Genomic DNA, 13,579 nt, shown 5'->3' with positions numbered 1-13,579 from the left:
ATTACAACATTATCTCAAAGAGAAAGCTTMATTTCTACTGTTTGCTGCTTCCACTTTTACTAGAGCTGCTACTAAAATGTATTTTAGTATTGATAGTAGTATTACTTCGTTTTGCACAATAAAGATAAAGTAGGGCTATCAATAGACATTCACAAACAAGTGGACACAAACATCTTCCTCCTACCTCTACTGTTCCCTTTCCTGCCAAATGGAAAAGTAAAAATGCTAATGACATTGATAACACTACAGTGATGGGCCAATAAAGAGCAGCACAGTTTCCACTATTTGAGAGTCAATGCTTTGTAGACAGCTGACTCTGTCGGAGTAACTGTGAGATCTGTAAAGGACAACTGATTGAGACAACTATGAGGGGGTATTCTAAACCCCAGTCATCACATGGGCTAGAGAAATTGCCATTTGCATCATCTTATTTGATTGATTCCATTCTGAGCAAAGGTGTGAGTAAAGACACTGGGATCAGCAGAGAAGGTACGTGCCATTTGTTTCGAAACCAAAATTTAGAAGATTGTCAATTAACTTTTGTAAGTGTGCAGGGGAAATTGTGTTGGTGAGATTTCCAAATAGGTGAAGAGAATTCTGTTCACATGATAGATAACTGTGTACGTATTTTAAACAGTGGATTCCATGGGTTCAACATCTCTCAAAGAGACTGAGAATCAATCCAACAAGTCCAAGCAGATATCAATAACAGATCATATTGCTCCTGCGGAGAACAAACACACTTTACAGCTACAAGATACTAGGAAAGAGATGACAGTAAATACTAACAGAGGGACAGAGCTTGGCTCCAACAGAAACCAAACAGAGCAGCTGAAAGCACCAAGTTCAGGTGTACACTCAAGGAAGCAACGACGTTATCGCACCACTTTTACTAACTTCCAGCTGGAACAACTGGAGAGGGCTTTCTGCAAATCTCATTATCCAGACATTTTTGCCAGGTAAACACATTATATTCTATCATTACTACTAGTTATTGACATTAGTAGTGGGAGTCTTTGTTACTCTTAGTTTTGTACTACAAGATATCTTTACTGTTCAATCATGTTAACTATAAAGGACTGTTTAAACTGTTCATAGATCAATGTCTCTTTATTACCCTAGAGAAGAACTGGCGACGCATCTAACTTTAACAGAGGCAAGAGTCCAGGTACAGATACTTGCTCAATCATTTGTTTTTGCCATTCATAAACTTCACAAAGGTATGTTGCTTGGCCTTGGAGGTGGTTCTTATTTAGTACTGAGTCAATATGATGCTGCAACAGATATTATTCAGTCATGGATCCATCAATACACTCTTAATCTCGGCAACCCAGAACCAGATCTCTTAATGCACGCTTCCGGCCAGCTAATGTTTTTGTTGTCACGAGACCATTATAGACTGTTGGCTTTTCTCCACTCTTGTGTCTAGGTTTGGTTTCAGAACCGCAGAGCCAAGTGGCGTAAGAACGGGAAGGCTGGAGTGTTGAGCTCCCTCCCTGGGTTACCTTTAACCAACTCCCTGGGTGTTTACCTGGATGTCCCCTTGCGCCAGGCCTCTTTGGTGGAGCCATCCTGGGGGGGAGCCCGATACACAGCCCCAGTGTGTGCGCCTGACTCTGTGGGAACCCTGGGTATTAGCACTCTGGCCTGGGCCTCACTGTGTGGACATCCTTTTATCAATCCTAACTTCAGCAGGTATATCAGACTTCTGGTTCATATGTTATACTGTATACTGACTAGGTTACAAGACTTGGGTTAACTCAGCAGCGGATTTAAAAACCACTTAGTTGTTTTTCTCTCCTTAGGTTTTTAACCCTGTTAAATCCATTGGGTAACACTCCAACCCTGATGACCAAACCTACCAGAATATCCCAGGTCAGCCCAGCCGCCGTGCTGGACAATGACAGGAGGCTACTTAGCACTGGCCACAACAAGGAGCACTCTGTCCACATGCAGTAGTCCAACACATTGCGGGACATTATCCTGTCCACCTTGTCCATGCCTGGTTACAATTTGTGCAATGTTTTGTTAACTGCATGCGAGCGTAACAAGGTTATGTTTCAATGTTTGTGTTGTATAATTTACTGGACAGCAAAACGTCTTTCCTTAAATATTTTCGATAAATGATGTAACTATATAAACAATAAAAGAATGTGTGTACCACTTGAACAGGATCTTTTCAATATGCGCCTGACATTTCCAATAGCAATAGTGTCAGAGGGTTAAATATACCTTTATTCACACAGCTAACACAGGTTACGTTCAGTTGTAAATGATAGTGACCAAGCTTTCACATAAAGTGTATGACTTTGTTAAAGGGGAAAGAGGCATTAACCTATCACTCTGTAATTGGTCCATCAAAACCTCCAGGAAATGCCTTACACAAACACACCGTCTGAAAAGCAATAGACCAGCTAACAAGGGGACACCGTGATACAACAAAGATGTAACTAGACAAACACGTTCTCCAGATGAGTCCATTAAGGTCCTCTATCTCAACAAGTCCGGTTGGATTTCAGGAGCAGCCTGCCTGTCAACGGAAAACGCGTAAGGCAATAACTGATTGAGCAAAGCTTTAGATGCCTGATGAAATCAGATGGGAATGACTTTGGTCCTACCTTATCTGTTGGCCAGAGCCACTTACCAGACAAATAACACACATATTGGGACGATTACTGCTCAACTAGCCAAGAAGACAGGGGCCATTAAATTGTTTCATGGGTGAAGAGACTCACATTCACCACCACATCTGGACTCAGAGCATTATCAAAATAAACTTGACTCATCCGCTTCTCTGCCAGTTCACCCTATCAGTTCTAACTGATACCATCGGCACCACAGTTCCTACACATGTGCAAGTTTGATTACGTTCTCCTAAAAAGTGTATTGCCTCTGATATTGGTTGTGCGCTTAATATTCAGTAAGAAGCACAGGAAGCAATGTGTGGCTCTGTCTCACCTATTCCCTCGGTTGGGACAAATAGAACCATCAGAAAGGCAATGGAGCATGATGAAATACTTATTTCTGCTGTACAGTCTGTGTACACGACAGAAAACAAAGATAGCTGCTACATTGACAATAGGTTCTTCTCATGCAGACTGTTTTCTCAGATTATGCTGATTTGGCGACATAGGGCTCAATCATAGACCCACTTTGCTCAATTCAGAGAAATTGTGGGTGCAGCAGTACTGTATCTGATGACTTCGTGGAAAAAGGGATGTGCTCATTTGAAAGTGGACCATCCCTTCTCAGTAAGATTTTTAAGGTTTCTTAGTAAGTAATTATCACAATAAATTAATAAATTGGCATAATCTGTTCGGTAACACTTGAGTTAACCTATTACATTAGTTCATCAAGCACTTGTTGTTGGATGCTCCATAAATTGTATACTATTCATTTGCTTGGGCCCCATACATAACCTTGTGCATTAAATAAGGCTGAAGGCATTGGTGTAGCAGTGTAGATGGCTCAACTGTGTAACAGTCCCATTCCCTGGCAGCAATTCTCAGCCCAGCCTGCCTCATATGATGGGAGAATGGTCACCTTGTTCTTGTTTATTGGCTAATCACCAGTATGCCTGGAAGTTAATTACTGTAAAAAGCCCCTCTATTGAAATGTGCACCTGCTGCCAATTACCTTCAAGGTTTACTTAAAACCATCCAATCAAAAACTATGGCAGTGGGATAGTGGAAAATACTTGCCAAAATGTATTCCCAGTGCAGACAAAAGAACCAGATTTGGTCCAAGAGCTGGACTGAGTTTCAGGCATCATTGTATTTGAGGGAAATGGACCTCTAATGGAGTAGGTGTCAGAAACATTGATAGGCTACATTAACTATAACTTTTTTGATTAACATACATCTTAATCAAATATAAAATTACAAGGGCCAAGTTTATTCAGATAATTTTGCATCCAGTTTACGTTAGTGGTTGTAATAGCTACTACATAGGATCCAATCAAAATGATATGAAGCATCTATCACCATTACTGTCCAGCTGAGGATGTGCTTGTATCTATTCCAGATAACACTAATGTAGCTAAGCAAACACATTTCTAATGTACCCTGGACTGTGGAGTCACTAAGACACTATGATTAATCACAGATCTATTTCACCGCCTTCATTTACACAYAATCTTTCCTTTGCATAACTGTTCTCTTGGTTTATACCTATAATGTATTTATTCTAGCTAATGCACTACCTATTGACCTTCAGTCTCCGATAGAGGAAATTGATTTGCAATGAAGCTCAAATGATGAACTCCTATGCCACTGCATGCTGTTCCACATACTGAACTGATGTGTAAACACAATAAAATACATTAGTCTTAACAAATGTTACCACCAAATTAAGTACTACTTCTAATAGGCTTGTAAAATGTACTATTAACAAGATAAAACTACTACATTTTAGGATTAGTTTGATTGTAACGTAATAGACATATTTAGCATGCATTTCGTGAATTAATATCTTTACAACGATGTGTAATTGTAATTTCTGTCAGAGATGTTGTATATTGCCCTTGTAAGTGGCTTTGGGGTGAAAAAATATTGGAGGACATTGCTCCATTGCGGCCATTTTGTGTTGCAATAGCCAATCAAGAAATATGGTTTATCAATGTATATAGTCAATCAAGGCAATACCTCTCTCGTGAAAATTAAAAGATACAAATCTGAAGGAAAATTTGATGCGTCGATGACAATTTATTTCTCATTTTGCATTACATTATTGAGTAGATCACACAGAAAAAACTGCATTCTGGTATGCTTCTGTTCTGCAACGATCTTGCTCACGTCAAAAATACATTGCAGTGGCATATACAGCAACTTGAAATTAGACACCCAAGAAAGCAAGCAATGAATACTCCCTAACTTGGTGCAGCAACCTTTTTCCCCCCCACCGAATGAATGGAATTTCATGGCTATTCATTTATTTATTCAAAATAAAGATCTACTCACAACATCTAGTTGATCTAATATATTGTTTTTATAATTACTCAAAAGGGGTAACTTTATACAGGAAAAAGACAAAGCGACATATACAGGTGATAAAAGCTTCTTTAGGTAAATACATTTTCTAATGTACAGAAGTTAGTGTTGTGTTCATGTTGAAAGAGTAAATACTGTCGCTCCACAGGGTGGGGTCCACCACAATATCCAAGGAGAGTAAGCAAAGATGTCAAGAAATACCTTCCCACCTAAAGAACATGCAGTCATACTACAGTTCAATAGCATTCAATAGGGGAATCTCTCTAATTTGCAATGCACTGGATAGCTGCATTATTTTACATTTAATTGTCAAGTCTACCCCCCCATGCACAAAATACACACAAGGAAAAGAAAACAAAACAGATTCCTGTGACTTATTAAATCACCTTTGACAATGTAGGATTGAATGTTTCATTTCTATGTATTTGTTAGAGGCCAAGTCTGTATCACCACTTAACCCTGTTGTGTTTATGAACATGTAGGCCTTAACTTWAGGGGAAACTTAATGTAAAAACAGTTCTTTATGATTTAACTGCATTTATATACAAACACCACAATAAGAAGCCATTGAAAATATGTTACGCATTTACAACTCAATGTCAACTGTTAATTTACCGTAATGCCAACGGTGATGACTTCCCATGCATTGATTCAGTGTTCCCTCTATGCCTTCAAGATTAAGTTAATCACAGAATGACGTTAATCTTGGTAGTTTTACTTGGGAGTATTTTTCTGAAAAATACTCCAATGTTTATACAGCTTCAGTTTTTAGAATTCTGTGCAGGCGTCCAGTTCTAAGGACATAAAATAACTCCAGACTGATTCCAATAGTGCAGCTTCGCTTCAACGTAAACTAGGCTCTAGGATGTGGGACCACCTGCGACGTTTGTGGAAGATGTTATTGTGAGGCTTAAGAAGGAACACTGACTCATTCACTCTTGTCACATCAAGACGTCGACCACATCTTCTCCACGGTCCTCCTCCTCTGTGACTTTGAGTGACAGCACCTCTTCGTTGAGGAAGAGGCCACTCAGCCTCTCCTTGCGGGCCTGTCTCTGCTCCTTCAGCTGTCTCTTACGCAGGGCTTTCTGCTGCAGCTTTCTCTGCTTAGAACGTTTCTACAATAAAAATAGGAAAATAAATAAATGTGTGGCAGTGACACACCAAGCACACAAGATGCAGGGTTCTCCCCAAAGAATGTAAGAGGCACTGCACCACTTTCTGGACTGAAGTGGATTTAACAAGTGAAGGATCAAAAAGGGATAATAGCTTTCACCTGGATTGACATGGTCAGTCTACATCTTGGAAAGAGCAGGTGTTCTTGATGTTTTGTTTACTCAGTATGTATGTATATACACAGTGTATTCGGGAAGTATTCAGACCCATTGACYTTTTCCACATTGTTTATGGATTAAATTGTTCCCCCCTCCCCCTCAATACACAACACCCCATAATGACAAAGCAAAAATGGGTTTTAGACATCTGAAATTTTACATTTACATAAGTATTCAGACCCTTTAATCAGTACTTTGAAGAACCTTTGACAGCGATTACAGCCTCGAGTCTTCTTGGGTATGACGCTACAAGCTTGGCACACCGGTATTTGGGGAGTTTCTCCCATTCTTCTCTCAAGCTCTGTCAGGTTGGATGGGGAGCGTCGCTGCACAGCTTTTCCAGGTCTCTCCAGAGATGTTCGATCAGGTTCAAGTCCAGGGTCTGGTTGGGACACAAGAACATTCAGAGACTTGTCCCGAAGCCACTCCTGCTTTGTCTTGGCTGTGTGCTCAAGGTCATTATCCTGTTGGAAGGTGATCCATCGCCCCAGTCTGAGGTTCTGAGCGCTGTGGAGGAGGTTTTCATCTTGGATATCTCAGTACTTTGCTCCGTTCATCCATCCATCCATCCTGAATGGTCTCCCGGTCCCTGCCGCTTAAAAACATCCCCACAGCATGATGCTGCCACCACCATGCCTTAGGGATGGAGCCAGGTTTCTTCCAGATATAATGCTTGGCATTCAGGCCAAAGAGTTCAATCTTGGTTTCATCAGACCAGAGAATCTCAGGATGTCATGTGCCTTCTACTGAGGAGTGGCTTCCATCTGGCCACTCTATCATAAAGGCCTGATTGGTAGAGTGCTGCAGAGATGGTTGTTCTTCTGGAAGGTTTCCCATCTCCACAGAGGAACGATGTAGTTCGGTCAGAGTGACCATCGGGTTCTTGGTCACCTCCCTGACCAAGGCCCTTCTCCCCCAATTGCTCAGTTTGGCCAGGCTGCCAGCTCTAGAAAAAGAGTCTTGGTGGTCCCAAACTTCTTCCATTTAAGAATAATGGAGGCCACTGTGTTCTTGGGGATCTTCAATAATGCAGAAATGTTTTTGTACCCTTCCCCAGATCTGTGCCTCGACACAATCCTGTCTCGGAGTTCTACGGACAACTCCTTAGACCTCATGGCTTGGTTTTTGCTCTGACATGTACTGTCAACCTTAGACAGGTGTGCCCCTTTCAAAATAATGTCCAATCAATTGAATTTACCACAGATAGATGTTTCCACAACTTGATTGGAGTCTCAAGGATGATCAATGAAAACGGGATACACCTTTTTACTTGGCTCATCGCGCAATAGCTACTCCTTGTGGCGAGCCGGGCACCTGCAGGCTGACATCAGTCATCAGTTCAATAGTGTTTCCTCCGACACATTGGTGTGGCTGGCTTCCGGGTTAAGCGGGCAGGTGTGAAGGAGTGCGGTTTGACGGGTCATGTTTCGGAGGACGCATGACTCAACMTTCGCCTCTCACGAGCCCGGTGGGGAGTTGCAGCGATGAGACAAGATTGTAATTGGATTGCAAATTGGGATTGAAAAAGGGGGTAACAATTTATTTTTATTTTTTATAAAACAAAAAGATACAAATAAATAAAAAGTACTTTCCAAATGCACTGTATACACACATACATACAGTACCAGTCAAAAGTTTGGACACCTACTAATTCAAGGGTTTTTACATTGTACATTCTACATTGTAAAATAATAGTGAAGACAYCAAAACTATGAAATAACACACATGGAATCATAGTAAGCAAAAAAAGCATGGAATCATAGTAAGCAAAAAAAGCATTAAAAACGTTTTAGATTTGTCAAAGTAGCCACTCTTTACCTTCACAGCTTTGCACACTCTTAGCATTCTCTTAACCAACATCACCTGGAATGCTTTCCAACAGTCTTGAAGGAGTTCCCACATATGCTGAGCACTTGTTGGCTGCTTTTCCTTGACGCTTTGGTCCAACTCATCCCAAACCATCTCAATTGGGTTGAGGTCAGGTGATTGAGGGAGCCAGGTCATCTGATGCACCACTCCATCACTCTCCTTGGTCAAATAGCCCTTACACAGCCTGGAAGGGTGTTGGGTCATTGTGCTGTTGAAAAACAAATGGTACTCCCACCAAGCGCAAACCAGATGGGATGGCGTATCGCTGCAGAATGCTGGTTAAGTGTCTTGAATTCTAAATAAAAACACAGAGTGTCACTAGCAAAGCACCGCAACACACCACCTCCATACTTCACGGTGGGAACCACACATGGAGATCATCCGTTCACCTACTATGCATCTAACAAAAAAAAGTGTTAAATGTTGAGATGTGTCTCTTACTTGAACTCAAGCATTTATTTGGGCTGCAATTTCTGAGGCTGGTAACTCTAAAGAACATATTATCCTCTGCAGCAGAGGTAACTCTGGCTCTCCCTTTCCTGTAGCGCTTCTCATGAGAGCCAGTATCATCAGTGCTTGATGGTTTTTGTGACTACACTTGAGGAAACTTTCAAAGTTCTTGAAAATGTCCACATTGACTGCCCTTGTCTTAAAAATAACGATGCCCTTGTCTTAAAAATAATGGACTGTTTTTTCTTTTTTGCTGTTCTTGCCATAATATGGACTTGGTCTTTTACCAAATAAGGATATCTTCTGTATACCACCCCCACCTTATCACAACTGATTGGCTCAAAAAGCATTGAGGGAAGACATTCCACAAATTTACTTAACATAGCACACCTGTTAATTGAAATGCATTCCAGGTGACTACCTCATGAAGCTGCTTGAGAAAATGCCAAGTGTGCAAAGCTGTCATCAAGGAAAAAGGTTGACTACTTCGAAGACTCTAAAATATATTTTGATTTGTTTAACACTTTTCTGGTTACAACATGATTCCATATGTGTTATTTCATAGTTCTGATGTCTTCACTATTATTCTACAATGTAGAAAATAGTAAAAACTAAGAAAAATCCTTGAATGAGCAGGTGTCCAAACTTTTGACTGGTACTGCACATACAGCTGTGTCGGTTACCGACACAATGATGCGGCAAACTTTGCAGCCAGTACAAGTTGATACAAATTTGCAAGTTCACTAGCGAGAGTGCAAGCTCAAGACAGACAGGCAGAATAGACAGGAAGAGTAAAAAGAAACTAAACCAACCTCCATGCATAGTCAATGTGTTTATAGAGGAGATTCAATTTCATCCGGATATTTTCTGCTGGGCAATGTATCCGGCAATGTTTTTGTTTGTTGTTCTTTTATGTCATTTTTATCTGCCAAAAGCCAGCAATTACTGGCAAATGAAAACACTGGTACAGTCCAAAGTATTTGATGAGGAGGATCACAATACCAGCCATAGTGTACTCTTAACAGGCAGAGTGAAGCCCCTTCCTTACCTTGGAGTCCCGGATCCGCTCAGCAGCACTGGACAGGTTCCCGTCGCTGTGGGCGCGGCTGATGTTAGCCGCACTGCAGTTGGAGGCAGAGTTGCCGGTGGAGCCTGTGGATCCGGTGGAGCTGCTGGCACTGCTGACCATGCTAGCGTTGCTGCTGCTGGCCCCACTCACCCCGCTGGTGCTAGCACTGCTGTGGCCACTCTTCTTCCAGCTGTCCCGGGTGCTGCAGGGGCGCAGTCGTGGACTGTGCTCCCGGATGTAGTTCCTCACCTGTTCGATAGGAAAGTTTAGGCCTTAGGTTCAACACACTTCCGACAACATTTAGATCGGAGTACACTGCCCAGCATACAGGGCCACAATCCAAGTACAAGAATGTTGTCATTTTGCACCTAGGGATGAAACGGTTACCGGTTTCACGATAAACCACGGTGAAATTCACGACAATTAGTATTACCGTTTCCAATTTCAAATATCATTAAAACACGGTTTGAAAAACACGGTAAATACTGTCCAGCATCAACAGTCTGACGCAAGCGCAGCATGCAACGTAGGTTTTGTTTTGTGTGAAAACATGGCGGAAGGCAGTAACAACGCTCGGGAGATTTTTCAGCCTTCTAAGGGGACCAAATCTGAAGTTTGTTCGTATTTTGGGTTTTACAAGAGTGCTGCGGGAAACTTAAATCGAAGATGGTCACCTTGTCTGCAGAATATGGAGAGAAAATAAATATTGCTGCGAAAGGTGGCATCACTTCAAATCTCGAGTCATCTTTATGACCACCACCCACTACTTTATAGCGAATGCAAGGTAAGTTAACTTCTAGCCCAATTCATGATCTGGGACTTCAGAATGGGAGAAAATGTCATGGTGTGTCTGTCTAACTTGCTAATAGCTTGTCAATAATGTGAACTGAAGCTTCCAGTGTTTCCTAATCTTGTAAAAAATACTATATGTTGTTCTGCTGCTGTATGCGTCTGCAGACTATTTGCCCACTGCATACGATAACACGTTATGTAGTTTAGTCTCCCAACCAACCTATTATGTTCATTTCAAATCCGGCAGACGCCGACTTGGTTGTAAAAGTGTTCCAACAGGAGAAACACTATAGACTCCTATACAAGACTCCTGTATCTATGTCAATTGTTGGGTTCATTGCAATTACTATCACTGTCTTCTTAAGACTAATTTGTAGTCATGTAAATTGTGCATGGGGTCATTGCATATACTCAAATGCAACACAGAAGATAGTGTGTGTGTAAGTGAATAATATTTATAATGTAACAYCAATAATAATATATTTGCTATTCCCTTGTTAACAGAGTGGGCACGCAGCAGGCAAACCTAGTGATACTACTGGTCCCTCATCTACAGTTGTGACAGACACTCAAGCAAGCATTTAAAAGGCAGGCTGCTTATACACCCACATCAAAAAATGCTCAAGACCTCACTGCAGCCCTTTCATATTGCATTGCAAAGGACATGATGCCATTTCAAATTGTTGAGAGGCCTGGCTTTCTGAGGCCAATGAAGGTTGCCGTGCCTCACTACAAAGTGAGTGCTAATTTTATTTGTTGTTTATTTGCTTACTTAAGCTTGTGTTCATTTAAACCTGAACTAAGGAAACTTTTACCTCTCATGGTCACATGGTGCCATCTTTAAATGTTATTATTTTAATGTTTATGCACACAAAAAGTGCATCGTGCTGCTCATTTTATTTGTTGTTTGTTGAATCTCAGAATAAAACTTGGTGAAATGATTTCAGTGTGTGTATCAGTACTTTTTGAACATGTCCAGCACATTTTAACAATACCGCGATAACACTGATGATAATTTTGGTCACTATAATCGTGATATGAAATGTTCATACCGTTTCATCTCTAATTGTGCCATTCACTCACCTGTTTCAGTTTCTCATCAGTCAGGCAGTTGAGCTCGATGATAAACTCGCTGTCTGTGGGGGATATCTGTGCACACGGGTCAATGATCTTGATGATATCCAACTGCTCTCGTAGCCCCATCTCCGTGCTGACCTTTCTGCTCAAATATTCAATATATTCCACCTGAGAGGCAGACAAAGAATGAAACACATCTGCAACTGCTGCTTTACAATTCCTGGCATTGTGAAATTGAGAGTAGGTCTCCATACCTGTTCATCATTGGTCATAGCACTCCAGGGGAGCTCATCCATATTTATATGTGGTTTGGACTTTCTCTTGGAGGAAAGGCATGGGGAGCTGGGAACACTGGGTATGATGTCAGAGAGCACATCACTTCCACTGGCTATGTCGCTTCCAGGCAGCTGTGGATAAGCAAAAAACGTTTACTCCAAATGTAACAACTACCAACATACGCAAACAATAATATTTCTGTCATCACATTTAGTGTAGCCTACCTGCCACTCAAATTCACTGTCTGACCAGTCCCAGTAAGTGCTGATAGAGGAGGACACGTCGCTGCAGACACTGCCCTCTGGGAACAGGTCGAAGGAGGTGAACTCCTGGTCGTCCAGGAGGGAGTAGCAGTCCTCCTGGTCTCCCACGGAGACAGAGGAGAACAGCTCCTCGCTGCATTCTGAGCTGGCCACACTCGTTCCACAGGAAGTCAGGTTCCATCTGAAAACAGTGGTTAGTTTAGCCTATATGAACAACTAAATTACACTACCGTTTTGTTTTGAAAGCTGTTACACAAGCCACAAACAGGTATCAGGTCTTACCTGTTACTATGGAAGCGGCGCAGAGGGTCTGTCCGGTGACAAGAGGACAATTGAAAGCCAAAGTCACTCACATCCAAAGTGCCTGCCTCACTGAAGTTCCCTCGCTGCGAAAGCAGTGGAAATGGCTCCTCGGGGGCTAGGAACTTTCCATAAAGAGCCTCAGACATAACGATTTCTCCCCCTGAGAAAATGGTTAATATGGCCAAATGTTAAACAAGGCTCTTTTCACTTACATAAACAGATTACCGCTAGCGTGTTAGTTACTTGAGTTTGGTTGGCAAGACAAGAAAGCTAGCGTAGCGACTAGCGGTCTGTTACACTAACAAAATATTGCTAACGCTAGCAATCTACGTTAACTTCTCCAGCAAACTTCCGAGCTGGCTTGTTACCTTGTCAATTTCAAGTGTTAACGACATGGTTGACCATAATAAGTTATTTGGGACACAAAACACGGAATAATTTTGAAGGCAAACAACGAGGCCTCGTTAGCTAACTTAGCTAATTTAAATCGCGTCGCGAAAATTAGTCGTAAAACACAGCAAGCCAGTGGGCTTGTTCGAGATAATCCATTAAACCACGACATTATTGTTCGCATAACATCTTGCCAGATTTACAGAATAATAAATTGATCAAGCAACACACCTGATGTTGTTCAGAGAAAAACCTCCTCCATTTGCAAATTCTCCTCGCCGAGCAAATTATTTTGACACAACCACACACGTCAATGCCACGCTTTGAAAACTACAGCGCCCTCTTGCGAGAGAAAAATAAAAAGATGGCGTGGCTTCTTCTTCTGTGGGTTTTATGGCGGACTACAACCCTAAAATGTATATATGCCGCCACCAACTGGACGGGTTGAAAAACCAAAACAAGGTCAAAAGAAAATCCATACGTAATAGGGAAATTAACTTAATCCACCCAAATAAAAATAGTACATTTACAAAAACAAAACAAAACCCCTATTTCTTCCTTCTTTCAAATCTCAATATCTCCCTTCTCAAGGTCTAGGGCCTGAGAGGATGCTTGTGACAATATTCAAATCAAATCAAATTTTATTAGTCACATACACATGGTTAGCAGATGTTAATGCGAGTGTAGCGAAATGCTTGTGCTTCTAGTTCGACAATGCAGTAATAACAACAAGTAATCTAACCTAACAATTCCACAACTACTACCTTA

At 41.5% G+C, this 13,579-nt stretch overlaps 2 protein-coding genes across 2 annotated transcripts; one reads left to right on the top strand and one right to left on the bottom strand.

Moving 5' to 3' along the window:
* The first annotated feature begins 320 nt into the window (after positions 1–320).
* LOC111964752 (homeobox protein ARX-like) lies at positions 321–2,053 on the top strand. Its single transcript, XM_023988571.2, has 5 exons — positions 321–489; positions 638–959; positions 1,123–1,168; positions 1,430–1,695; positions 1,806–2,053. The coding sequence occupies exons 1-5, from the start codon at positions 366–368 to the stop codon at positions 1,957–1,959; spliced, it is 912 nt and encodes a 303-aa protein (XP_023844339.1). The 5' UTR covers positions 321–365; the 3' UTR covers positions 1,960–2,053.
* A 3,201-nt stretch (positions 2,054–5,254) lies between these two features.
* Positions 5,255–13,176, bottom strand: LOC111965343 (protein FAM199X). The gene is made up of 7 exons (XM_023989463.2): positions 13,043–13,176; positions 12,401–12,581; positions 12,080–12,299; positions 11,834–11,986; positions 11,586–11,747; positions 9,690–9,959; positions 5,255–6,106 (listed from the first exon to the last, which is right to left on the bottom strand). The coding sequence occupies exons 2-7, from the start codon at positions 12,565–12,567 to the stop codon at positions 5,930–5,932; spliced, it is 1,149 nt and encodes a 382-aa protein (XP_023845231.1). The 5' UTR covers positions 12,568–12,581; positions 13,043–13,176; the 3' UTR covers positions 5,255–5,929.
* Between the last annotated feature and the right edge of the window lie 403 nt (positions 13,177–13,579).

Source organism: Salvelinus sp. IW2-2015, linkage group LG6.1, assembly GCF_002910315.2.
Source record: "Salvelinus sp. IW2-2015 linkage group LG6.1, ASM291031v2, whole genome shotgun sequence".
Classification (NCBI taxonomy): Eukaryota; Metazoa; Chordata; class Actinopteri; order Salmoniformes; family Salmonidae; genus Salvelinus; species Salvelinus sp. IW2-2015.
The sequence above is the reverse complement of the archived record's forward strand: the minus strand, read 5'-3'. Positions and strand labels throughout refer to the sequence as shown.

Bases quoted from the DNA above. Each gene is read 5' to 3' on its own strand.
- LOC111964752 (XM_023988571.2), top strand. From the start codon at position 366: ATGAGGGGGTATTCTAAACCCCAGTCATCACATGGGCTAGAGAAATTG. The intron at 1,169-1,429 runs GTACAGATACTT...TCTTGTGTCTAG, and splicing joins TAACAGAGGCAAGAGTCCAG to GTTTGGTTTCAGAACCGCAG. The intron at 1,696-1,805 runs GTATATCAGACT...TTCTCTCCTTAG, and splicing joins ATCAATCCTAACTTCAGCAG to GTTTTTAACCCTGTTAAATC.
- LOC111965343 (XM_023989463.2), bottom strand. From the start codon at position 12,567: ATGTCTGAGGCTCTTTATGGAAAGTTCCTAGCCCCCGAGGAGCCATTT. The intron at 12,300-12,400 runs GTAAGACCTGAT...CACTGTTTTCAG, and splicing joins CGCCGCTTCCATAGTAACAG to ATGGAACCTGACTTCCTGTG. The intron at 6,107-9,689 runs GTAAGGAAGGGG...TTTTTATTGTAG, and splicing joins AGCGGATCCGGGACTCCAAG to AAACGTTCTAAGCAGAGAAA.